Genomic DNA, 25,159 nt, shown 5'->3' on the forward strand with positions numbered 1-25,159 from the left:
TGTGCAATATTAGCATTTTTTTAGCTCTACGAATGGCAATATTTTTTTTTAAATGTATGTTTTTCAGAATATATTCATAATGTACATATGGATGTTTTTTTAAAGCAAAGTTTGAATTACTGTTCATTTTATTACTGATTTCAATATCTTATTGATCCCTTTCAAAGCAGTGAGAGGCTTGGCTACTACTTGCTCTATACATGCTTGTTAATCAGACTGAATTGCCATTTTTGTTTCACTGTATTGATCTCATTGAAATCTTAGAGGTCTGGAATCAGACTACCTGTATACCACTGAACCTTCATCCCCATGTGATCACACGTGGTTTTACATCAGCGGAAATATTTTAACTGTGTAAATCGGAAGGCTGGAATGAATTGAGCGCAGTTAAAGCAAAACATATATACAGATACATTTGTTTTAATATACATTGTAAAACCTAACAGTATGACATTGTAATCATATCAATACACAATCCAGTACATTTACTTCATTTGATACTTTAAAGTAGTGGGTCCTTGTCTCTGTTGAGTTGACACATTGGTGGGTATCTGATTTCTATGGGATCAGTCCAAAGAGTGTTTATGTTGTTCATGTGCAATGCCAAACTAACTTGAGACGGACCACCGCTGTCAAATACTGTTGGGTTTCACACACACACACACACATACACTCCTCTTGGCAAACAAAAGGAATTAATTGAATGAATTCACACCAAAATTACTGATACAGAGATTATAACAAGATTGAATCATGACATGAAGAATATTCTTATGCTATGTGAAGGGACTGTGGCCCTTTTTTGATAAAATACGAGTTTAAAAGTATGGATTGGTATAGATAGATAAAACTGTTTTCTCCTTTTGTCTGTATTAAAAGTGAAACTTTGGCAGCTGATATGAAGAAATAAAGTTTCTTTCTACCATGCACTCTGCCATTTAGTCAGTCTGATAAACACATTGAATGGAGGCGCCTCCTGGTGGCTGTTTTTAGTCACTGCAGGAGATAATTAACCACCAGCTATAAAACAAAAACAGCACTTTTATTTGATTGTTAATGGGGTTTTGGGCTGATGTGTGCTCACCCAGCTGTCACACATTTAATCACGTTTGGAGTCCATACAATGCTGTTATGTATGAAAAAGTTAGCCTGCTCTATTATACTCTGAAGGTGCGGTTTCTCCAAGCCAGAGCTGTGTGTCGTGAGGAAGAGAGCTGGTGCTTGTAGCTAGTGTTTGGCCCACATTTCCCTGCATTTTGCAGCTAAACAACCAAATGATATGAATTATGTATTGTTTCAGTGGAAGAGATTTCATCTGTAGTGTCTTTGTAGCCGTACAAAGGAAACCAAGCCTGCAGATTTTCTTTTTTTTTGTTTACTCAAAAGAAATCACTCAAAAGAATGACAATTACAAACAGACCTAAAAGAACAGATTACATTTGTAAAAGAAATGCCCATGTGGTATGCAGCCGTGTTGAGGTAAAACTAGCAACTGTTCAGAGGGCTGAAAAGGCCACGCTGGCATTAAATACAAGCTTATATGAACAGAAAGCTATAATTAAATGATGGAGTTTTGGGGAGAATACAACAGTTGCATTCAGTTAATTCAGTCTCAGTGCAGCACTGAGAAATGTTAAAATAAGAATTGTTGCTATAGTGAACGTATCGTTCAATACAGACAAAAAATGGCCGTACAGTATACAGTATACAGTATACAGTATGCAGTACAGTGACTAAACATGGTTGAATCACTGCTAAATAAAACACTACGAGAGCACCCTTGTTTCTATTTTATTGTCCCACCATTGAAAATATGCGCCCTGATAACGACCTACACTGCTTTAACCGTAAAAACACAGCACTGCAGTTTGACTGAATCTTTTCTCATTCCTCATTCACTGCATCACTGGAGGTGTACATTCACTGCCAGCATCTCTCTCTGAAGAAACAAAAAACTTGAATAAATAAAATGTACAAACTTGAAAACAGTGAGAAACAAGAAAACAGTCATTCTCAGATTTCATTAACATGAAAGGTTAGATAGGAAGTCTGTTTCTCCTGCGGACATTCATCACATTTTGCAGACGTAAATGGCTTCAGATGGAGTTGACTACAAGCCTCTTTTTCTATGTTTTTTACTCTTTAGTAAAAACCTTAGTCCAAAATGTTCACTTGTCATTGTTTGTTTCGACCTACCTACATACCAGAAGGGTGTCAGACAGGACAGTACCAGAGATTTGTTATACAGCCATAGAAAACTATTTGTAAATTACAACAATGTGAACTGTCCCAGTGTAGTAGAGGACACCCTTTTGGTACGCTATGCAGGTAAAAACAAGCACTAAGAAGTATTCTGACCCAGGTCAGTTTGGTACATCTTTTGCACATAGCCAGTCCTGAAGGTCACAGCAGTTGGGGATTATTTCAGGAAACCCATCTGCCTCCTCTGTTCCTCCTCCTGCACCCCTCTCCTCTGTCTCACTGCCTCCTCCAGCGATTCTTGGGTTTCTCCTCACACCCGGGACCCTCACAGGTGCCAGGGAGTGGAGGCGGAGGAGTTGGTGCAGCCTTCGCCGGGGCAGGCGTGTCCGCGGCCTTGCTGACGCTGCTGAGCAGAGCCGGGAGCTCGTGCGAGATGGCCCTCTCCATCTTCTCCAGCAGGCAGCCGCCTGTCCAGCTGCAGTGGTAGGAGAGCTGCTTGAAGCTGGAAACCGGGTTCACGCCGAAGAAATCCTGGTAGGCCTCCTTGTTGGGCAGGTCGAACTTGCTGACGTTGGTTTTGGCCAGAATAGATTTGAAGATGTAGTATTTGTCCGGGTCGTTGACGATGTCCTGGAACACCTCGTAGGGGTCGCTAAACCAGCCCAGCTTGTCATGGTAGGTCTGGAGGTAGCGGTCCACCAGCAGGGCGTGGATGCGCACACGGATGCCATGCTGGCGGATGAACGCGATCTTGTTCTCTATCTGATTCTCAATCACCTGCAGGGGAGAAGAGACAGAGAGAGAAAAGATGAACAGACAGACACATAGAGAGGACTGGTGTTTCCACGACACTGAAAAGGCCACAATTACGAGGGACTTGAGAACCATCTTCACATCAAGTGCTACTTACACAAAGATAAATCTCAGAGATGTGTACTGCATGAGTTTTAGCCACAATTAGGCCTCTGTTTAGTATCTAAAAAAACCCCATTATTGTCAATCTGAATGTAGCTGATCTTTAAACAAGACAAGAGGTCACACCTGGTTGAGGTCCTCCAGGAGAGAGGTCTCCTCCTTCATGAAGAGCCCTCGGCTGGTGTCTGCAGTATATTCCTGAGGCCAGAAGGAACTGACGTACACCCGGGGAGGCTCTGTGGCGTTGATCAGGGGCGCCATGCTCCAGAACAGGGCTCCGTAGACCCTCATCAGGTCCTGGGTGGAAAGACTGTCGGCCTTGTTGAGGATGAGGCGAATCTGGGACTCGCGGCCCTTCATCTGCTTGAAGAGCATCTCCAGCTCTCCACCCACGTCCAGCTTAGTGGGGTCGAACACCAGGAAGATAAGATCGGCTCGATCGATGAACCACTGGCACACCTCATTGTAGGGGTAACCTGACGGACAGGAGGCAGGAGACACAATACATGACAGGACTAACGCTTTAGCTCGGGGAGACGTCCCGAAGCAGCCGGATCGCCGCATTGTTATTTGAACATTTCACATTATTGTGGTTGTGGTGTGTGTTTGTGTGTGTTTACAAGTGACTACAGGCTTATTAGACTGCCTGCCTGCCTGTGTGTGTGTGTGTATACTGTGTGTTGTGGTAGTCTAATGATACTGATGTCTGTTTGATGCTGCTGATCTCAGTCATTGATTGATTGATTGATCTTCCAGCTGCATACTGTCTGCATAAGCCTGGATTTAATGGGAGTGAATCATCCTGCCAGAAAGAGCAGCTATTGCATTTTCATTTTGTGGGTTTAAATGGAGAATCTTAGTGTCACAGATAATGAATACAGCCAGTATTCATTATCTGTGACACTAAGATTCTCCATTTAAGCTTTGATGTAAAAACGGTCACCTCTCTCCTGCTGCTTGCGGTTTTCGATGATGCCGGGCGTGTCGACGAAGGTGACCCTCTCCAGCAGCTTGTGAGGCATCTCGATGCCCACCAGACGCTCCAGGAAGCCTTGGCCGAACTTCTCCAGGGGCGAGAAGGACCGTGAGCTGTCGGCTGCCATGACGATGCCCTCTATGGTCCGAGACTTCTCACCGTGCATTATGACTGTGTACTCTGAGGTGGTGGGCTCAGCACCTGATGGAGGGACATATTAATTCAGCTTATAATTAACTACCTAACACGTAGATGTAATAGATCATTATTTGTATTGATTCTAGATTAAAAAGCACGATGTTTCTTGCTCATTCAGTCCAATAAGCCTTTAAAGCGACACTGTGTGTTACTTTGGAAACATATTATGTCTCTTACAAATGCCAAAGTTGAATTAATTAACAATAAAACACACCTGTGTTCAATTACGCCTTGTCTGGTATGACCTGGAACTTATGGTGGCTAATACGAGCTAATGTTAGCGAACTAACTAGATAGATATTGCTGTGTAACTGACATTACTGCATCACTTTGTTGACTTCAAGACTCTCAGACCTGAAGACATGTTTATTATTTCCTATGTGTGGTCCATCGCTTTCAGTCAGCTCACCACATGACAATGTCTTTAAAGTCATGGAAATATTGGGAAAAAAGGGAAATTTAATAATTTTGCGAAAGTTACATTTAAGTGAAAGCACAGTACGTGGTGAGTCTCGTGGTGAATAAACATGAAATGGGAGATAGTGAGCAACCTTATACTATATTTGTAATATATGAATATAATCATGAATCTTCATCACTACTCTGGTGATCAAGCTGTGTCACAAACAAACAGGTTTTATGGGAGCGAACCTGTGTAGAGTCCCTGTGAGGTGCCGTGAAGACCCAGCAGGTAGTTGATCATGGAGGACTTGCCGACACTCCACGGTCCCAGGAACAAAACCATGGGCTTAGAGGTGACCTCACCGTCTGCACAGTTTGTGACAAAGACAGACAGAGAAGGAGATGGCTTGAGAGAGAAACAGAAAATTAGCTTGAGAGCCACGTTGAGCTGCAATATCACCTTGTATCATACTGTTGAATACAAGCCTCCTAATTCATTACACTTAAATATATACTTAGAACAGCTCACGCGTGCCATGTGAATACAGCACAGGTGATGTTTGTGAGCCTCTGTAGATCTCTAGATGGCCCAGAGCAACTTATCTCAACCAGGGCTGGCCACAATACTGTAATACTTTCCCCTGACACTCCATGCATCCTGATTGTGCACACGTCCTTCCATTCTGCACCACAAGGGGTCCCAGAGTCACATGGCACAGTTTGAAGAATCTTGATCCTGCTCCTTAGCACATAAATAATCCTCCCTGCCCTCAAGTGCGATGGAACAAAGTTGTAGGGAGTCTGGCCCACACAACGTTCCCTTTAATTTACAGCAGACAGAGTCCTCATTGTGCTTCTCTGTGTGCCTGGTTTGAATAATGTCAGGTCCTGGCTCTACTTCTTCTTAATTATGACTTTGTTTGTACTTCACTCTTTCTGTGCAGCTCCAGTTTATTAAACCATGTGCTGTGTAGTGTGGTGAACTGATAAAGGTGGTTAAGAGCTGTGAGGTGACGTGTTTTTGGTGGATAGTGATGTTGGCTACATTATGGTTTCTTACATGACATTTAAATGTTGGAAAATTAAAATGGTAAACAAATATCAGCTTACCTATATACTTACCATTACACAGAATAATAATAATAATCTTTATTGGACTTGGTGCTAGGTCATGGGAAAGGACTTGGAATACAAATTATCACAGTGTTTTTTTTGATTATCAATTTTATGTCACAGCATCTCACCTGAGCCACAGTGATAAACACACACACACAACTGTTGCTGATGTTGGCCTGCGAAGCCTGAGACACTGATATTTGCCTTTACAAACAAACCACTGAGAATTCTTCTGTGCATGCTGCTTTATCCAGGCGTGGTCCCCAACAGGAAGCTGATTTACCTGTGACTTCATGCTGCCTGAGCTCATTGTACTTGTAGGCTTCCTCCATTGGCTTGATGGCAGTGTGGTAGATGTTCAACAGCTTCTTCATGGCAGCTAGAGAGAGAGAGAGAGACAGAAAGTAGAGTGTGATAATTGGGATGTAATCGTGAGAAAATATTTTGGAAAAGAGTATTATTAATGTTCTTGCTACCATTACTGATTACAACAATTGCTTTGGCAGCACATGATGAATCGCCCTCATAAAGTTTATTGAATCGAGCTGAGGTGATTAGGAGACTGGCTCTGCGGTGCCACTTTGTCCTCTCTGAAATGAATCCGGTTTAAGAGAACAGAGAGGCTTTCATGCGTTACACTTTTGCACTGATTAATCACCTGCCTCAAGTCTGCACGCTCACACACACACACACACACACACACACACACAGTACACACACTCACGCAGAACAGCCCCAGGACCTGGACATCATGAAGCAATTTTCAGAATGGTTTCGGCAGAAAAAAAAGCCCCCAAAATTGTCTCAAACTTCCTTTCATTCACACGCAAACACATCTGTTTTTCTTTTCCATTGACAAAGTAGCTGTAAACATTCTGCTGCGTTTTCATTTCAATGCAGAACTTCAGGCATTTCCTCAGCAAAGGTCTGAGAGACATTTGAAACGGTGTGCAGCACAGCAATGTTATCATTGAACATCCAATTTTTGATTAGTAGGATGTGGGTTTCACGAGTTGAATGTTTTTGGGGTGTATATACAGTGTATACTGTATGTGCTGGTGGGGGCGAGGATAGTCTTTCACATGCATTATGCCCTGTCCTGAAAAATTCGGATCAACACCTTTTCTTTCATTCGTTCCTTACCTGTGAACTCTGCTGAGGGTTCAGCAGCAGCCAATCGCAGCGTGTCCTCGATGTGGGAGCGGTCCCTCAGTGCCGGGCCTGCTGACACTTTTTCCTCATGTTCTGATTGGAGGATCAGACAGTCAGTCAACTGTTGAGGTCAAAAGCTCTGACATGCAGTTGTGCAGTTTTTTATGGCATACACTGACAATTAATGGCAATGTTGCATCTGGAAAATGAAGCACATTCTTTTATCAACGGAAGCTGTCAAAGACAATTAGTAAAAAGTCAGCTGACATGGTTACAACATATCTGTGCTCCCTGAGGTAAATGGTTTCCTGAGCTGTGAGTGACCAGACCATCTGGGCTCAGTAGAGGCCCAACTGTTATATCATGCTGTTGTCCATCTATCTGTCTATTCCTTTCCTCTGCTATTTTGGTTTGTTTATTTCTGTACCAGAGGTTGTTGCTAATTCCCCTTTAGCTACACACAGTGTCATATTCTGGGGGTTCGGCATGTCCGAGAGAGAGAGAGAGACAGAGAGAGAGAGACAGAGAGAGAGAGAGAGAGAGACAGAGAGAGAGAGAGAGAGAGAGAGAGAGAGAGACCTTTGCTGTCATTTCATGACCCATCAAAGTTAAATTCCCAGTGAAACTAGAATTATGAATTTTTATCAGTTACAACTTAGAAACAACTGATGAAGTATGCCTTATTAGAGAGTAGTTAGCGATCCTTAAACAACACCTATGTTGATGTAAAGTTTCCAAATTCTTCCAGAATTCATGAATTTTGTATGTTTTCTTTTTAATCGTTTTTTTTTCCTTGTCTCGTTTTCTGTTGTTTTTGTGCTCCGCTGTTTCTCTCCTTCCTGTACTGCTTTTTTTAAAGGACAGTTTGCATTAGCATTGAAATGTGTCTTACTCGCCTCTTTAGGATTAAGATTGCTTTTGTTTTCATCTCTTTTTGTTGGAAAACCGTTGTGTCTCTGTGTACATGATTTCTTGATATGTATGTTCTTCTTTCAGAATATAATAAATAATTCATGACAGAACACTTTCTACGATGTTTCGTTTTGTCATCTCAAACTCTGTTGTTATGTGTAGTTGATAAAATAAATAAATAAAAAATGTTTTGACAACCGATATTGGAGCAGTTCAGAGATCACACAATAACAATGACATGTCTCGTGATCACAAAACAATATGACCTAAACAACAGAATAATTTCATGCCAAGGTAACAAAGAAGCTTCTACCAGAAATATAACAATAATCCTTCCATATGTTACAAAGTCAGAGGTATGAGAAATGAATGTTGGGGGTAAAGCAACAAAAACTACTGTGGATATCCAACGCACTTTCAACAACCCATTGAGAAACAGATGGGACACATTAGATAAAACAACCTCCAATGACACTCACACTAATGAATGAAGTAATGACGTGGGATCAGAGGAAGCCATGGGGAACTGTTTTAAGACTCAGCCATCATCTTTTATAGACACCAGATAATGGCATGCTTCCTTAATTACAGAGGCACCAACTGGATGGGGACAGACTGACTGTAACAGGATCCCTCCAGCTCTGCTTGTCGCTGCCTGGACTGTCGGACAGAATGAAGGCGAGACATTAACCTCTGGTGTTAAGTTACCTTCTGCTACAGCTTTACTGGTGAGGAGACAGGAGATAAACTACGGAAAAGTTAGACTTAAGAATAAACCCTAGATGACATCATCATTTTGTACCTTTGGTTTGAGACTGTGCGGGCTCCTCTGCAGTCACCACCTCCACTGTCGCTTCGACATCAACAGGTGCCTCCTCCACGGTGGTTTCCACTGGTTCCTCTTCCACAGCCACATCCTCTACAGATTCTGGTGTGGCCTCTTCTACAACAGGCTCTGGCTCCACTTGAGGAATGACTTCTGGTTCTGGTTCAGGCTCTGAAATGACCTCTGGCTCTGCAACCACTTCGATCTCAGGCTCTGCAGTCACCTCTGGTTCTGAAATGACTTCAGGCTCTGGTTCTGAAATGACTTCAGGCTCTGGTTCTGAAATGACTTCAGGCTCTGGTTCTGAAATAACTTCAGGCTCTGGTTCTGAAATTACTTCAGGTTCAGGCTCTGAAATGACCTCTGGCTCTGCAACCACTTCGATCTCAGGCTCTGCAGTCACTTCTGGTTCTGAAATGACTTCAGGTTCTGGCTCTGCAGTCGCTTCTGGTTCTGAAATGACTTCAGGTTCTGGCTCTGCTGTCCCCTCTGGCTCAGCCTCAGATTCCTCTCTCCCCTCTGGCTGTGTTTCCACTGGTTCAGAGTCTGTTTGTGGAAGTTCCGCTGGTTCTGCTTCTGGTCCAGATTCTGCCACCGCAGCCTCCTCCTCAGCTGCAGCCTCTGTATCCTCCTGGGTGTCTTCACCCTCTGGTTCCTCAGCTACTTCTTCAACTTCAGCAGCAGGTTCTTCCTCTTCTGCAACTTCTTCTTGAGGTTCATTCACTTCCTCTTCCTCATGAGACAACTCCTCCTCTGCTTCTTCCTCTCCTTCCTCTGTTTTCTCCTCCTCTTCCTCAACCTCAGCTACCGTCTCTTCCTCTTCAGAGGACGCAACCTCCTCCGCTACTTCCTCCTCCTCTTCAGCCTCTGCCTCAGCCTCCTCCTCAGATGTCACCTCCTCTTCTTCTCCCTCCTCCTGGGGAGCTGCCTCCTCCTGCTCTTCTTCTTCTCCATCACTGGTCCCCTCCTCAGTGGAAGCATCCTCCTCCACAGGAGCTGCTTCCTCCTCCTCCTCTTCATGCTCTGAGGTGGAAGCTGGCTCTTCTTCGGTGTCTAAAGCTGCTGGGGGTTTGCAGGGCTGACACATGGCCCTTTCCGGGGCCGGGGTGTCATTGGAAGAGCTCTGGCTGGCGTGCTCCTCTGTTGAGTCACATCCACAGGAGAAGAGGTCTCCCTCTGGCTGCTGGAGCTGCAGATGCACCAGGGGCTCCTCATCATGAATGGAGGACCCTGCCAGGAGATCTAAGACAAGAGGAGAGGAGGAAACGTGATTAGACAGAGATCACCTTCTGTGCTGGCGTCCAACATTTCAGGTTATAAAAACATTGTGAATGTAGTCTTTGATCAGCATTGTTTCACACCAAGACAAATAAGATCTTGGTGTAAAAATGCAGAATTCATCCCTGATCAGAACACTGATCATCACAGGCTTTTTAAAGGAAAAAGAAATCAGAAATAAACTTTAATTCACTAGAAGCCTGTTATATTCTAAGTGTAAACTAATGAAGTCTGGGGGGAAAGTTAAGAACTGTGTATTGAAGTAAGGATGTGGTTGAAATGTTCCTTCAACAATACAACAACAATAATACAACAATATACATCCATGAGGCTGAAAAACATGAGACAAAACAAATGCATTCCTGACCAATCAGACTGCACGGTGTAAACCAGCTGGACATCTGCAGGCCAGTCACCTTTGTTTGTTACGTCAGTGCTCAGTCGCAGATCAGATGTTCAGCACCTCCCAGATTTAAGACTCGGATTTCAGCTCCTTGAATGGTGACACTAGCACGGACTATTTGAGGCCGACGCGCAGTGGACAGTTGTGTTGAGAATCTAAAAGAAGACAGCTGAGTGGACAGAGTGGCTTGGAATAGAATAACGTATTTATATTGATTGTGTACATTTATATTATTGTTGTCATGATTTAATCTAATTAATCTAAAAGAAGCCATTTCTGGGTTCGTACCGCATAAACAGGTCACATTGCTGCTTTCTTACTTATACTTTTTGAATGTCTGTATATCTTTTTAACATGTTATTTTACAATTTATATTAAAATTTGATTGAGGACTTCCATTGACAATCATAGTCAGTGCAATGTTCAACAGGCACAGTGAATTTTCTCTTTGTGGGACATGCGCTTCTCTTATTTGTGTCTTGCAGAAAATATCAATAGTGCATTTATATTTTACGAAGTTGGTGGAAGGTGGATTATATGTGCAGTTAAGTACTTGGTATTATGTTCACAGCAAAGCCAAAGATGGTTTCATTCTTTCTCGCAAGCTGCTCGCACACACAGTCCAGATCACATCCAGGTAAACAGACATCACCATCACTCAGCATCGTGTAGTAGATTATAGTTACTATGGCTTCATAACAAACACAGCTAAAACCGGGGGACTCCCTCTTCATCACACCACATGCGTACATGTACATTAGATACTCTTCACAACCACAGTGTACAAAGAGCACAAGGCCATGACCTCTATTTAATTATAACTTTAACTAACTAATTATATGCCTGTGAGGTCTTAAGACTGAGGAACGCATGGTACACAGTGTGATATGAGGCAGCTAAGTGCATGTCTGCAGTTCACGTTACAAGATGGGGTCAGCGTGTGGGATGAAGACTCGGAGCTGTAGGCAGCTGTCACGGGTTTTTCACGCTCGTAAGGCTTCTGGATCAACGCCCATCATGAGCAAACAGGCTAAGGAAGAAGCTAACACGTGCTCATAGCTTTAGATATTATTACACTGTTAAATCTGCAATAACTGATTTTTGTTGGCCACCTGGGGGCAGCAGACACTATATTTGTTTTCTATTATTTGTAACGGGTATGGGCATCACCAACAGCAACAGATCTTTTGAGAAACATGTTGCCTTGTTTTAGCAGAAAAGCACGTCATCATTCATCAAGAGCCCTCGTTCCAGAGCGTCATTGGTTCCACCTGTGCCTTTCCTGCTACCACAAAATGTCAAATTAAAAATGTCTGCTGTGAAAAAGGCATACAGCAATGGCATAAAAACTGTGAGAATCGTGCCATCAGCTGAGCAACACATCCTTTGGGTGGCCTGCCATAGCCTGGTGCCAGACCTCTGAGTCACACAGCTCCGATTAGTTCAGCAGAGTGAAACCAAACGCTAATTCATTTCTAATTATCAGGTTCGTCTCATGACAGGTTTAGAAGGGGACCCGTCTTTGATTTTGAGGGATGTACACCAAAATGTGAAACTTTAAATGGCTCAAAAAATAGCTGCCAAATAGCCAATAAACTCCACTGTTTCTAATAATATGCTTACATAACATGACAAGGTGCATCACCAGATGGTTGTGTGTATGGAAGTTGCACAAACAATAGTATGGCTATCCGTTTTAAATGTGGATGTGAGACTACTAGTGTAAAGCTTTGAAGTTCCATCAAACCAAGATCAGCTGCTTCTGAGTCAAAATACATTTATATTTTGGGCTGCGTGGAAGGCTTAGTGCTCATCTAGCTATCCTAAATGATGCTAGCTGGACTCCGCGTACTCCCCTTTCACCGTACCATCCTCCATGACGACTTCTTTGCCCTATTTTAAGGCCCTGAATCAGACATCAAACAATTTTGCTCTCATGATATCGCTTGTCACCTCCTGTATCTGGAAGCTTTGTTAGCTTAACACCTCCTGAGGGGATTGTCAGCGTTAGTGACCAGAGAATATCACGTTTATATTCCCAAAGCATCGACACTCTGCAAACTGTGAAGATGAAGACGTTTTGTTTCATAATGTTTCCTGCATAGTGATGATAGTTTCGCTCTTGGCTTTTACCAAAAAGTGACATTTGTGTAGTCTTATTCCAAGTCTAAGCAAAGGCCAAGGTAAGACTCTGGTTATGGCAGGTCACTGTTTTCTGTAATATGAACCAATGGACATCCAATGCTTGGCCAGGCCTTCACTGATCACAGTGGTGATGCATTCAAATTGGCCAAAGAGTCCAAGCCTCAAATCAAAATCATCCAAGAGATAAAGAATAAAATCCAGCACACAAATCACCCCTACAGAAACGTGGAGGTTTAAAGGTCTACTGGTCTTTATCACGTCAGATCTGTTCTTTTAAGTGGCATTTTGACAGCTTCAGAGAGAGTTGATGTGACGTGATGATGTGAACTCCCTCGCTGTCACTGGCAGAAGCAGAGGCAGGAGGCTGTCCGGCCTCTGGCATTCATGAGGAAGGAGCTCGGTAATGCTGTTGTGATCGAGCCATGAGGGAGGTTTGGACGCTGTCCAAAGACATAGTGCTACAGCATCGTCTGCGTTGTAACATGAACAGCAGCAGCAGCCAAGATCCTGAAGCGAGTTGATGAGGATGGGTTGCCAAAGTTAAGTGTCATTACATAACAAGGTCAGACCTAGTGACTATTTCCTGGTTTGTTTATGTTATATTTAATAAGGTAAATGTGCTAAAGGTTGTGTGATTTTGTTCCACATGAAATGTGTGCACCTGGAGAGGGTGTTAAATATGCACATGACACGAAATGTATAACAACTGATAAATAACGGAACCACAAGGCTTCTGCAATCATACAGGCTGAATTTAGTCTTGTGGTTTTCTCCACACTGCATGTCTCGAGATAGTTATGAAGACAAAGTGGAGGGATCGTTTTCTGCTGTGGTAACGGCTAAATTAAATTAAAGTTAACATAGTTAGGAAGATGAGAAAGATGTGGCAGTGGGGGAGGAACATATGAAAGACAGAATATAGGATCTTTGAGACATATTCTGTTCAGATTAATATTATAAAGAGGGAAAGTTTTAGCAGCACAAAATTACACATTATTTGTGAAAAACAAATGAGCCTTTTCCCAAGTAGATTTTCTGTTTTTAATCACAATAGTAACATGGCTGTCGGGAGGCATTTTGGTTCTGTTGGTTGGCCGGTCCATCGCCTTGGTTCGGACTGAAATATCTAAAAAAAACTACTGACCAATGAACTTTGGTACAGACATTCAAATGAGAATGAATCCTGGCAATTTTGGTGATCCCCTGACTTTTCCTCTATCCACCATGAAGTTGACATTTATGGCGTGGGGTGAAATGTCTCAACATCCACTGGAAGGACTGGCACAAACATTTGGTTCAGACATATTTCATCCCTGGTCAATTTGTCCAATACTTTGGTTTATGACCAAAAACATGGTTGATGAGAGCCGTGAGACTGAGCCAAAACAATAAAGTTCCAAAACAATGAGCTAAAAGACACTAAAATGCTCTGTAGAGCAGAGGGAAACTGCAGTCATAATTTCTTAGTCATTTAATCCATTGTTAATATAAAAATATTGATTAGTGCAGCTTTAAAATGTGATATTTGATAGTGTTTTCTCACATTTCTTTGCAATACCACTGTTAAAATTGTCTCAAGCTTAAATAAAATACACGTCTATCTGACTTTTCTGGAAACTAAAAGTATGCTGTGTAATTATTTATGTGCAACTAACTTGAACATTGTGGGAATATCAAAGTATAGTCAGAGTGTGCACATCCAAAAACAGCATCGGGAGTTATTAGTGTAGTGCGCAGTCTTAAAGTTTGGTGTAATGTGCCTCTCTGGTGGTTCCTCACCCTGATGTTGCGGCAGTGAAGCCTGAGCAGAGCACCGTGATGTGGGGATAGAGTGAGACAGGTGCCTGGGTGCTGGATGGTACATCTCTGGGACAGAAATAGTCCCACAATGAGTCAGAGGGTGAAAAGAAGGAGGGATAATTCCATTCCTATTTTCAGGAAGTGTGGCGCTCTCCTCCTCCCTGCGATTGTCATGAGGCTGGCCTGCAATGCCGCTGCACTATTGCTCCCATTCCCTGCAACAGTGTGCAGCTGTGCGTGACTCAGTATCTCTTTAAAGACCAAGAACAATAAATGCATCAGCACAAATGCTGACGACAAGCGTACAATGGCCTCGATGAATGATGAGTTCTTCTTCTTTTTAGAAATCAGACAAAACAAAAGTGCACAGGAACACAAACGTGCAGCCAGCAGCGGGTTTGCATTCCTGGCTCATTTAAAAAGAACAAATCAGCATCCATACTAATTAATTAAGGCTATTTAGCCAAAGGTTAAGTGGTGCACTTTCTAATTTCTTAATCTACACAACCAGTTTGATCTCTGCTTAGCACTGTAGTTATCACTATAGCTGCAGCACCAGTTTGCAGGCACATACACAGACAGTCGTTCTCTGTTGCTAATAAACCTGTAACGCTCACCTTTTCATGTCATCATTGCGCATGCAGTTTTTGTCATATCTCGCACTTTTTGAGATATGCCCACGCTCACACAAATCTGAATGGGGGTGTGTGTCGTCACTTCAGTTCTATAACTACTTAATTTTAATCCCATTTACCTCAACTTTTATTTGTATTTGATTTGTCTATAATGTAACTTTAAACTGTGTTTGGCTGCTGGACTCTGGTCCTACATGCCCTCTGCTGAGCTCTCTCATGCCTGTTTTAGCTGGGACATCCCCCCTTCACATGGACCCTGCTGACTGGAATGACAGATTAGCAGCTCTGCAGACAGAGCAGAGCGGGAGTGATGAGGCTTTATCGAGACATTTAACGCAGCACCGAGTTTAGCTTGGGACATGGAGCGTATTTCTATGACTTTATGATCGTCATTTCAAGCATTTGCTCCTTAGTACGTCTTTGTATGCGCATATGTACATGATGTCGATGTGTATGTGTATGTATCATTCCTGAGAGTCTTAAAGAGATGTGTATCAGTGCATGGCATTGGTGACCACAATATCTGGTGACTTTGTCTGACTGATGCCTGACACGTGACTACGGCAACTTGTAGAGGCCAAAATGAACCAGTACAAGGACAGACAAGGGTATTCTCTGCCTCCACTTTAACCAGGCATGACAAGTCACTTAACAGTCTCTAAAACAAGCAGAGCAACAACTGTGATGTGTAAACCTCTATAGTTTAATCATGTATCACTCCTGGCAAAGCCGTCATTTCCGATTTGCTCACTTTAAACATGTATTCATTCATTTGACATGGAATGAAAGGTAAGCAAACATCGAGCGTCACAAAATCCCACTTGAGCACTGACTGAGTTACACACATGCACGCAACTGCTGTGAAGAGACAGTCAAACCGAAAATAGATCCAGTGGGAAAACTGATCATTTCAGCCAGCTTTTGCCTTGGCTGCAGCAGCGAGTGTGACTCTTTGTAGTGAGTCCAAGAACACTCTGTCAGTGCTGTCACTGTGTCTCTCTCCGGGGGCAGAGACAATAAGCAGCAGACAGGAAGAGTTTCCATCAGCTGGTGTCACACCTCTCAGCCCTGACTTTTTCCACAAAGATCCACACTGCATCACAATAACGTTCAGTCCACTTTGTCTGCGCAGTCGGCTGGGTTTACGCATGCTGTGGTGTGTGTAGATGTCGGTCAAAGTCTGAAGCGCATTTCAACCCAACTTTGGAATACAGGAAAGAGCCAATGGAGGCCGTATGAAACACTGCACATTTCAAAGACACAAACCTCCATCTGGCAGGAAGCAAAATAATCAATCAGGAAATAAATGGAACTCATTTAGCTGCACATTGATCGTCATTAAATCAAATGGCTCAACGACAAAAAAGATATTGATCTTTCAACCGTTCCTTGATTAATTACCTGTAAAATCATTGTCCACAGTCAACTCTCAGCAAGACATACAAAGCTCCATTTCCATTGCACACGCCACACCTGCTTAAATAAGTCCCCTAAAATGCATCCAACAGCGCTAAAACCCTACATATTTCACTCAAACCCCATCACCCTCCACCGTACCTGCAGCAGACAGGGCCAGCAGAGACAGCAAGCAGCACACAGACCACAGAGACTTCATTTTGGCTGCCAGGGGCCTTCCCCTCATCTCCCATGGCTATATATACTGTTCTGGCTGAAGGTCAGAGGGCATGCCGTTGGAGGTGGCGCCTAGCAGCTGCACCCGTATTAGCCATTGTGTGTCAGAGCAGCTGCCTGGCCCAATCGGGAATGTTGAAAACAGGGAAGAAGCAGAGTGGCCATGTTGTAGTCTTATTGTTGCAGTTTTATCACTAATTGTGTAAGAGCCATTGATTTTAAGAGATTCTAATAAGCATATCTGTGCAATTTTTAATGTCTGATTATCAATACCACCCAGTAGTGTATTCATTACTTTCTACACCGCTCAAATGATAAAAATGTATTTTTAAACTCACAGCTGGACATCTCTAGTAACTGTGCTCCTACTATAGGGATCAAAAGGAGGCCTGCGTGCCACCTGTTTACATGAAACGTGAACTCGAGGCTGCAGAGCATCTTCTCCTTGTGGCTGCCAAATGAGGAAGTTGCTCAATGTCACCACTTGGTGGACAAAATGGTTCAGATCATGCATTATTGAAGTAAACTAGGAAGCAGAGGGGTGTAATAAAAAAAGTACAAATTTTATTTTTTTTCATCTTTACAAAGGCCTGTTTACCCAAGTTTTTATAAACAAAATATAACAGCTTCTCATCGACCTGGACTGATGGGAAAAAAACAAAAATATAAATCACAAAAATATAAAAAATGCTTGTCACCAAAAATGGAAAACAGGAAGAGAAAGACAGATGAAAAGACAGAAAAGCAGAACACAATAAACAGCTGTTGAGTCGTGTCTCAGCAAAGAGTTTACAAAAAAAAGGCAAAATAATATCTTCCTCATCATTGATTCAGGCAGTACAGAACAGCAAGTGCTTCATATCAAACATCTCAAATTCCACCAAAAGACAGCAGTGCTGCAACACAATGTACAGAAACATTTGGGGGAAACTGTTTAGCTGACCAATAACAAACCTCAGGCCAGGCTGTGGATTACCATTTGCCAGTAAAACACCAAACCCTTAAACAACGTTTCACAAACTAAATATGAGAATCCCCCCCCCCCCATGTTTGGCATGAGAAATACTAGTCTAACCAGATATAAAATTGATGTCAGTGAGTGAATAATGTCGCACACAAGACAGTTTCACACTGAACGCATCAGTCATGTGTTAATGAAAAAATAATAAACAAAATGTCAAAACAAAAGCCCGCTTTAGACAAGAGAAAACAGCAATTAGTAACATGCATTCAATTGGCAACAGAACATATAAGAGATCAAAACACAGATACAAATCCAAATAAAAAGGAATGTTTACAGCATCATGTCAGCGTGTCAAATGGAGAACGACAGGAGGGAGGCTCCAAGCAGGGATTTCCAGTCAAATTCCCGAGAGAAATATAAGCAATGAAACATGAGGTGGACAGACTTGGTGCATTTTAGAGAGAGGTGGGGAAAATTGGGCAAAGATCTGCAATTCAGTTGAGTGCTTTTCATTAGAGTTTTGCACTTTTTGTGGCATTTGATGCACTGAAAAATGTACACTGATCTGTCAGCACACACTAAAGCTGCTGATCCTCTTCAGCTCCAAAATGATGCGTTTTGGGTTGGAGTTCAGTAAGATGGGACAAGCATATGTCTCGAAGGTTTACTATTCATGTGAGCAAATCGCACAGCGAGACGACACAACATATGCTGTCATTTGTACTCGGACACAACTCCTCCCTGCCCTTTAAGCAATCCCAGGATGTTGAAATGACACATTTCATTTCGCAAAGAATTCAGACACACGTAATAAACGTGATCAAGTGATGAAGTGACATGTAGGGTTCGGGCCTCAGCAGAGCACCAGGATGACAAAGAGCACCTTGCAAGTAGAGACTACATTCTTTGAAACAAGCATGTCAAGTTTCATACATATACTGTAGGTGTAATGTACACACCTATCAACGGTGCATAGACAACTTCACCTCATGTATAAATGACACCAACAAATGTACTGAAGATGGAATTGCATAAATACCAAAAAACTCTAGTGCATAGTCACTGAAATCAACAAGCCAAGACCAGAAGATGGACTGGAAGTCTTTGGAGGAAAACCGGAAGCCTTCATGCAAACTGAGCGCGTGAATCATGTTAATCTGTTTCAATGAATTCATATACAAGGACTGAGTTTGATTTAGTCAAACTGTCGGAGATTGAACGTAAACACCAGCCACTAAAAATGCTGTTTGTGTTCTGACAATTGTTTTTTTTTTAGGTAAGGGGTGCAACAACCAGTAGAAAGTCTACACTTCGGCTTGCTCACAATTAAAGTCAGACTTTTGCTAAATTCACCTCAAGGCCTCCGGTTCCCTGTGAAAACCTGACAAACCTCCAATTTTAAATTGTTAATCTCAATATAACAAAATGTTCACCTTCGACATTCAGTAACCCTGACAGAAAGAAAAAGTTAACATGAAAAAACATTGAAACCAAAAGACGATCGATGTAAATTGTTCAACAGCTTATCTTTTTAAGGGCTTATTTAGATATAAAAAAACACAACCTTTTCTTTTTCAAGTAAATCAGACATAATTTCATTCAACATCTATCCTCAAATTAGCTTTGTGATCGAGTTTGAATTTTTCCCAAACTTTTTAATTTTAGAAATGCCTTCTGTTGTAGTTTAAGTTGGGTTTTGTGGCCACTGGCACCAGAATATCACCTAGCCAACCAGGGCTCAAAGAAAAACAAACTAATTAAGACTGGGGAAGAAATATATGCAACTCCAAGTCCCTTTTCAGATTCAAGAGCTGCTTGTTTATTGTGTCATTACATTCATCTCTCCATTGTACTGACTCCATCAATTTGTAGCACAAATAATACTGTCAGCGTGCCAGTGACGACAGGTAACTGTGATACTGCGACTCTATGTAGCACACATAAACACACATGACGGACGGACTGATGCTGAGAGCTTTTTACACGAGGAGACCCTCAAGTTTTCAAGTAGCCACAGACCGCCTCTGACATTGAAAAAACAGCCGCTAGAAATCCCACTGGGCCTCCTCTGCACGCTGACCATCCTATGTTTTCAATCTTCAGAGATTTTACAGTACGAGACTGACACAGAGCTTAACCACTGGATTTAAGAGTTTGGATAATGCCAAAGAGAGTTTCTTTTTTTGTTTTTTAAAAGTAGTCAAGCTCCTGGAGGGAATCTTACAGTGAGTAGGTATTTTGTTTGTGTGTGTGTGTGTGTGTGTGTGTGTGTGTGTGTGCCAGTTCATGGGGTGGATCAGTTCATTGAGCAGTCCTCTCCCTCTGTGTCGGTGTCTGTGTCTGAGCAGGCGGTGTCCATGGCGACGTGGGCGGGGCTAACGATGACCGCTCGCCTCTGCTCCTCCTCTGCGCTCGCTCTCCTCTCCTGAGTGCGTTCGATGTGCTGGATGGCCTGAAAGCAGAGGATGAAAAACACTGAAGGCTGCAGCAAATATTCAGTCCGCCGAGAGGAAATTCTTAGGTGAAAACAAATATTTTCACTATGAAATCACAACTGAATTACTTCAAATATTAGAGGCTCAACAAGGACCCTCTATTCAAAGTAAAACAAACGCCTACCTGCACAATAGTGTCCAGGTTCTGTCTGGACGTGGACACAGTGCTGCTGTGGACAGACGGGCTCATGGTCACCACGGTGACGTGATGGTGGGGGTGCTGGGTTAGTGTTGGGGCCGGGACGATGACTGTGGGGTGGTGGGTTGGGGCAGGGGGAGTGGGGGGAGCCAGCACCTGAAAAACAAAATGTTTTATTACATCTGTGTGTATTTACATGTAACTGTTACTGTTGAACTCTGCGTCATTTACAGGCCAGTGCTTTAAAAAGGCCACAACACCTCACTGCAAACCGCAGTGTGTTCACGTTTGGAAATTGCAACCTGTCAACTACTTTTTAAGCGTGTGTGTGTTTCTGACCTGTGGACTGTGTGTTTGTCTGTCAGCGGCGGAGTGGATCTGCTGCAGCCGTAACAGCGTCTGGCTCTGGAGGAGCGCCTGCTCCTCCTCCACCTGCTGAGTGATCACCTTCAGACGCTCTGGGTGCAGCTGGGTGTCCAGAGATCGCACCTGCACACAAACATAGGGATGTGTTTATTACATGAATTCATTACAATTTAAGGGCAGCTCAAAACATATACACGGCCTCTAAATTATTGCGTAAATATTCAAACAAAATGAATGAACTAAGAGTTATTTCTACACCAATGGTAGCAATGAACGCTAATTTGTACAATTCACATTAATCAATAAAAACGATACACAGGTACAATTGAAGATTGGTTGATAAATAACAATGAATGGTAATAAAAGTTTTATGCAGTATTTGCTTTACTATTGTGACTTCAGACAAAGTGCATCATGTGTATGAATTACTGCTCAGCTCATCTGTGAGAAATATCTCAACCCTGCATCTCCTCTACTGTTTACTTTCCTCTTTCACTACCTGTTTAAAGTTTCTGTTTGTCTTCACCACCTGTTCAGTCCCCTTTGTCTTAACCTGCTGTTCAGGTATATCCAGGATGTCAGCTTATCAGCAACTGGCTGGTGTACTGGTGAATCTGTCAACACCACCAGGCAGCTACCACCTTGTTGAGGTGACTGATCATGTATCATGTAGCGGACACATATACTGATTAGAAGCTGAAATGGCTGGTCAGGAACGAGAAATGAAACAGTAAATAACAGGGAAAAGGACACGGACCATGAAGAACCGTGGTTCCTCCTTCTGTCTCACCTGCTCCTCCATCTGCATACGAGCCGAGCGCTCCTTGTCCAGTTGCTGTCGCAGCTCTAACATCTCCCTCCTCAGCTCCTCGACTTTCTCCTCCTCCAGCGTGTCTGGGGACCCGATCCCCTCATCCTTCTCCTCTGCTCGCCTCCTCTTAGGTGATGAGCCGCTAAACTCCTGGAGTGACATGGAGGATTAAATGTAAAAACAGACAACGAGCATATTCACATATTTAAAACTTGGCATGTTGATGGGGGGTGCTCCAAAACACAACCGTTTGTACACGATCTAAGGAGTTTCCACTCTATTTAAAAATGCCAAAGCTGCTTGTACTGAGTTGAACAAATGGCCAAGAAAAATGGGCAAGAAAATAAAACACCAGGTGAACCAACAGCGTGGTAAACTAATGAGACTGGCAAACAGACATGGCTTGGTACTGTACTGTCTTTGCCAACACTTGCAAGCTGTGCAAATATGAAATTAAAGTTTGGCTGCAACGATACTTGCATAGGTCAATAATCACTAAGATGATTAATAAATTGCCCTACCTGATATTTACGTGCTTCAATAAGAACGAAGCCTCACCATAGCCTCTAACACACTACCTGATGCTGCCACCTGCACCACATATCAACCTTACCCTGCATTACATGCCACACTCGAGCCAGACAGGGAAACGTTGTCCTCTGAAAGACCATATCTCTTTCAAGATTAAAAGTGCTTATGACAGACCCATCACAATACAGACGTCATTGTTGGGTAGTAATCCATTTGAAAGAATACATTTACCAGACAACAATTATTGAACTAAAGGCAGCATAATGTTAGGTGTGATGCAGCTTCAACTCTTTCTACTGTGCTTAAAAGGAGTGAACATGGTATAGTATGGTATACAAGAGTCACTGCTTGACACAATTATGACAAAAAACAATGGCACAGGCTGTTACCTGGATGAAACGTTTGAGCTGGTTGTTCTGTGCCAGGAGCTGTGTCTTTTCCTGCTCCAAGGCGAAGATGTAGTCGGACGTCTGCTGCAAGATGGCCGCCTAGCAGGGACGAACCAATAAGAAGTGAATAGGAGATCAGCGCATGGACATATAACTTGACAGTCTCACAAAACAATTCAACAATTGTGCCCAATCATTTAAAGCTTTGTCATGAGAGTGATCCTTTCTGTGCGTTGTCTGTGTTTTGCATGTTTTCTGCACCTTGCTGAGCTTCTCTCCGTCTGTGTGGGGCAGGAGCGTTTTGAGGGACTGGAAGCCTGCGTTGATGCTCTGCATGCGCCGGCGTTCGTTGCTGTTGGCAATCTCTCTGCGTATTCGTCTCTCCTGGTCCTGGGCCGTCTCTGGACTGAGAGGGATGTTGGCCAGGCTAAGGGAGGAAGGTCAAAGGAGAGAGGAGGTCATTACTCTGTCCATGAAGGCTATGTGTCCATTGAGACGATATAAGCTCCCCTAAATCAGCTAACAACACACACCTCTGAAGCGAATCTGCTATTCTTTGCGAAATAAATAATAACAATAAAATTTGCAATGAGCTGATCTCTGACATGGACTCCATAAACCTTTAACCTGGAACTTAACAGGCTGTAGTCCTGACCTCTATACATTCCTCAGTCAAGCTGCCAGGAGGTCTTTGAGTTTGGTTGAACTCAGTGGCCCCTCACACACCTCCTCCACATGAGTTTGGATGCTATGGAGGCAAAACCTCCTTTGTCTTATTTACTCAGGGGGAGAAATACGTGAACCATTAAGCCTTAAAATGACCATCGTGCCAGGAAGACAACAAACCTGGAGAACCAGATCTGGGATGTTTACGAAAATGAAAAAGGTCAGACGGAGGACACAGCTCACATGGCTCTAAATAGTTATTTCATACAAAAGATGAGTGTGTGGGTGTGCAGCCATGCTCTAATGTTCAGAGCTAAATTTAAACAGTCTGATTTGATTACAAACGGTGTGTTTACAAGCCAGTAAAGTCAGCTTAACTAAAAGCTAAAAAGCAGAAAAACACACCTTAAAAAAGGAACATAAAAAAGACCTTCATCATCATCATCCGTGTCTCAATTTCACCTAACTTTGAGAGCCTTTGGTGCAGTTCTCTGAAATACATTTTAATCTACTGGTTATACCCCATTATAATGAACATACAAACAGACTGAGGAGCATAAGCAGTACTTAGGCTTACTATGGTCATTTCATCCCTCAAAAGATATCTATTGTACACATGCTCACTTAATGTGAGATGATCAAGGGGTCTAATGAAACCATGTGTGACAAGTATGGCGAAACAATTAAATGTGTGCTTGTTACATCCAACTATGTGTGTATATAGACAATCATGTTACACATATTAAAATATGTCTTATACTATTGCATGCTGACACAAATCTGTCAGATCTTGGACCAGAAACCGCACAGAAAAACAAGCACATCTATCTCACACCGGTAAAAGGTGTCGGGGTTTTTAAAGTTTACAGATGAAATCAGCTGTTGTCAGCAGTAGCTGCCAGGAGCTGCGGACCTCCAACATGGCCGCCGGGGGGCGCGTCAGACAGTCTGGACGCTAGCAGCAGTGAAATGTGACTCCGCCAGCAGCAGCAGGCCCCCTGGCATCATGGAGAACAATGCTTCCTACCGTTAGCACTAAGCTAGCCAACACTCATTGACCTGCTACTAGCGGATGCAGCTTTGTGTTCACCGTTACACTCATAAGACGGCGTGTTTCGGTTGAACAAGCTCGTACATACGAGTGAAAACCAGTCAGTACATACACAACAGGGTTAGACAACGAGTGCGCTGTGGTGGCTAACTAGCTAGCCAAGCTAAGCTAATTGTAGCACACGACACAGCCATGGCTGCTGCGCGGACCATTATTTAACTACGCATATGGCATAGTCGAAACCCCATTTTGCGCACACGTATTTAACACACATAGAAATAAATCACACACACAAGTTAGTCGGTGAAAACACGAAGGAGTGTCGTTATAAACATGTGATTTGGTGTATAGCAGCCAGGCGGCGGGGAACACGTTAACTACCACGTGGTTGGTGTTCAACTGGACGCAAATGTATCGATTTCACCTCGCTGATTTACATATTTCTAAGCTGAATGGCTGCAAACATGCCTTGTGGGCTCCTACATGTAATTCGGCCAGCAAATGTGATAACACAAGTTAAAGTATCCTCTATTTCCCCGCCGCCAACAACAGCAGCTGGCCAACAAGCTGCTAATTTCTACAACCACGCTCCTGCTGCCAACATAACGCAGCGAAGCTAAGAGCTAGCATGCTAACTGAAGTCAGACTGCATCACACACACATACACACACTACAGCCACATGAGGCATTATTTGTGCGAGCAGTTTCGTATCAACAACGAAAAATAGCTAGCTACACACCTGCAGAGACCTCCAATAACATCCTTCTCCGTCTTCTTGAAGTGCTGTAAAGAGGGTATCTTGTCTGTCGGCATCATGAAATATTCCATGCTTTCAAAGCCACCTTCTGTAGTCCGTGTTTTCTGTTTTTTTCCTTCCTCCACTGCTGTCCTTGTTAAAATATAGTGATGTGTGTTTTTAGCGCAGAGCTCTCTCTCTGTACTCCTCAATGGCACATATCTCAAATACAGCCTCAAAATCTGGCAATCTGAAGAATAGAGTTAGAAAAATAAAAGTAAGTTCAAGCTGTGTTGCTTCCCACAGCTGATGGGGTTCCCTCCAATGTGTGTGTGTGGCTTCTTGCCTCCGCCTACTACGTGTCTGTCTGTGTGTGTGCGTGTGTGTGTGCGTGTGTGTGTGTGTGTGTGCGCGTCTG

The 25,159-nt window shown here is 43.0% G+C and overlaps 2 protein-coding genes across 2 annotated transcripts; both read right to left on the reverse strand.

Moving 5' to 3' along the window:
• Positions 1 to 1,391: 1,391 nt before the first annotated feature.
• LOC139302602 (sarcalumenin-like) lies at positions 1,392 to 12,258 on the reverse strand. The gene is made up of 8 exons (XM_070926308.1): positions 12,249 to 12,258; positions 8,676 to 9,941; positions 6,953 to 7,033; positions 6,093 to 6,188; positions 4,943 to 5,059; positions 4,061 to 4,294; positions 3,244 to 3,593; positions 1,392 to 2,979 (listed from the first exon to the last, which is right to left on the reverse strand). The coding sequence occupies exons 1-8, from the start codon at positions 12,256 to 12,258 to the stop codon at positions 2,479 to 2,481; spliced, it is 2,655 nt and encodes an 884-aa protein (XP_070782409.1). The 3' UTR covers positions 1,392 to 2,478.
• A 7,474-nt stretch (positions 12,259 to 19,732) lies between these two features.
• LOC139300501 (transcription factor AP-4-like) lies at positions 19,733 to 24,947 on the reverse strand. The gene is made up of 7 exons (XM_070923622.1): positions 24,745 to 24,947; positions 22,549 to 22,714; positions 22,288 to 22,386; positions 21,347 to 21,517; positions 20,557 to 20,679; positions 20,176 to 20,346; positions 19,733 to 20,008 (listed from the first exon to the last, which is right to left on the reverse strand). The coding sequence occupies exons 1-7, from the start codon at positions 24,831 to 24,833 to the stop codon at positions 19,853 to 19,855; spliced, it is 975 nt and encodes a 324-aa protein (XP_070779723.1). The 5' UTR covers positions 24,834 to 24,947; the 3' UTR covers positions 19,733 to 19,852.
• Between the last annotated feature and the right edge of the window lie 212 nt (positions 24,948 to 25,159).

This window comes from Enoplosus armatus, chromosome 2 (genome assembly GCF_043641665.1).
Source record: "Enoplosus armatus isolate fEnoArm2 chromosome 2, fEnoArm2.hap1, whole genome shotgun sequence".
NCBI classification, from domain to species: domain Eukaryota; kingdom Metazoa; phylum Chordata; class Actinopteri; order Centrarchiformes; family Enoplosidae; genus Enoplosus; species Enoplosus armatus.

Bases quoted from the DNA above. Each gene is read 5' to 3' on its own strand.
- LOC139302602 (XM_070926308.1), bottom strand. The intron at 7,034-8,675 runs GTACAAAATGAT...AAAAAGTGTCAG, and splicing joins CGCACAGTCTCAAACCAAAG to CAGGCCCGGCACTGAGGGAC. The intron at 5,060-6,092 runs GTAAATCAGCTT...CAAACTGTGCAG, and splicing joins CAGGCAGCATGAAGTCACAG to ACGGTGAGGTCACCTCTAAG.
- LOC139300501 (XM_070923622.1), bottom strand. From the start codon at position 24,833: ATGGAATATTTCATGATGCCGACAGACAAGATACCCTCTTTACAGCAC. The intron at 22,387-22,548 runs GTGCAGAAAACA...CGTCCCTGCTAG, and splicing joins ACGGAGAGAAGCTCAGCAAG to GCGGCCATCTTGCAGCAGAC. The intron at 20,347-20,556 runs GCTGACAGACAA...TTTGTTTTTCAG, and splicing joins TGCAGCAGATCCACTCCGCC to GTGCTGGCTCCCCCCACTCC.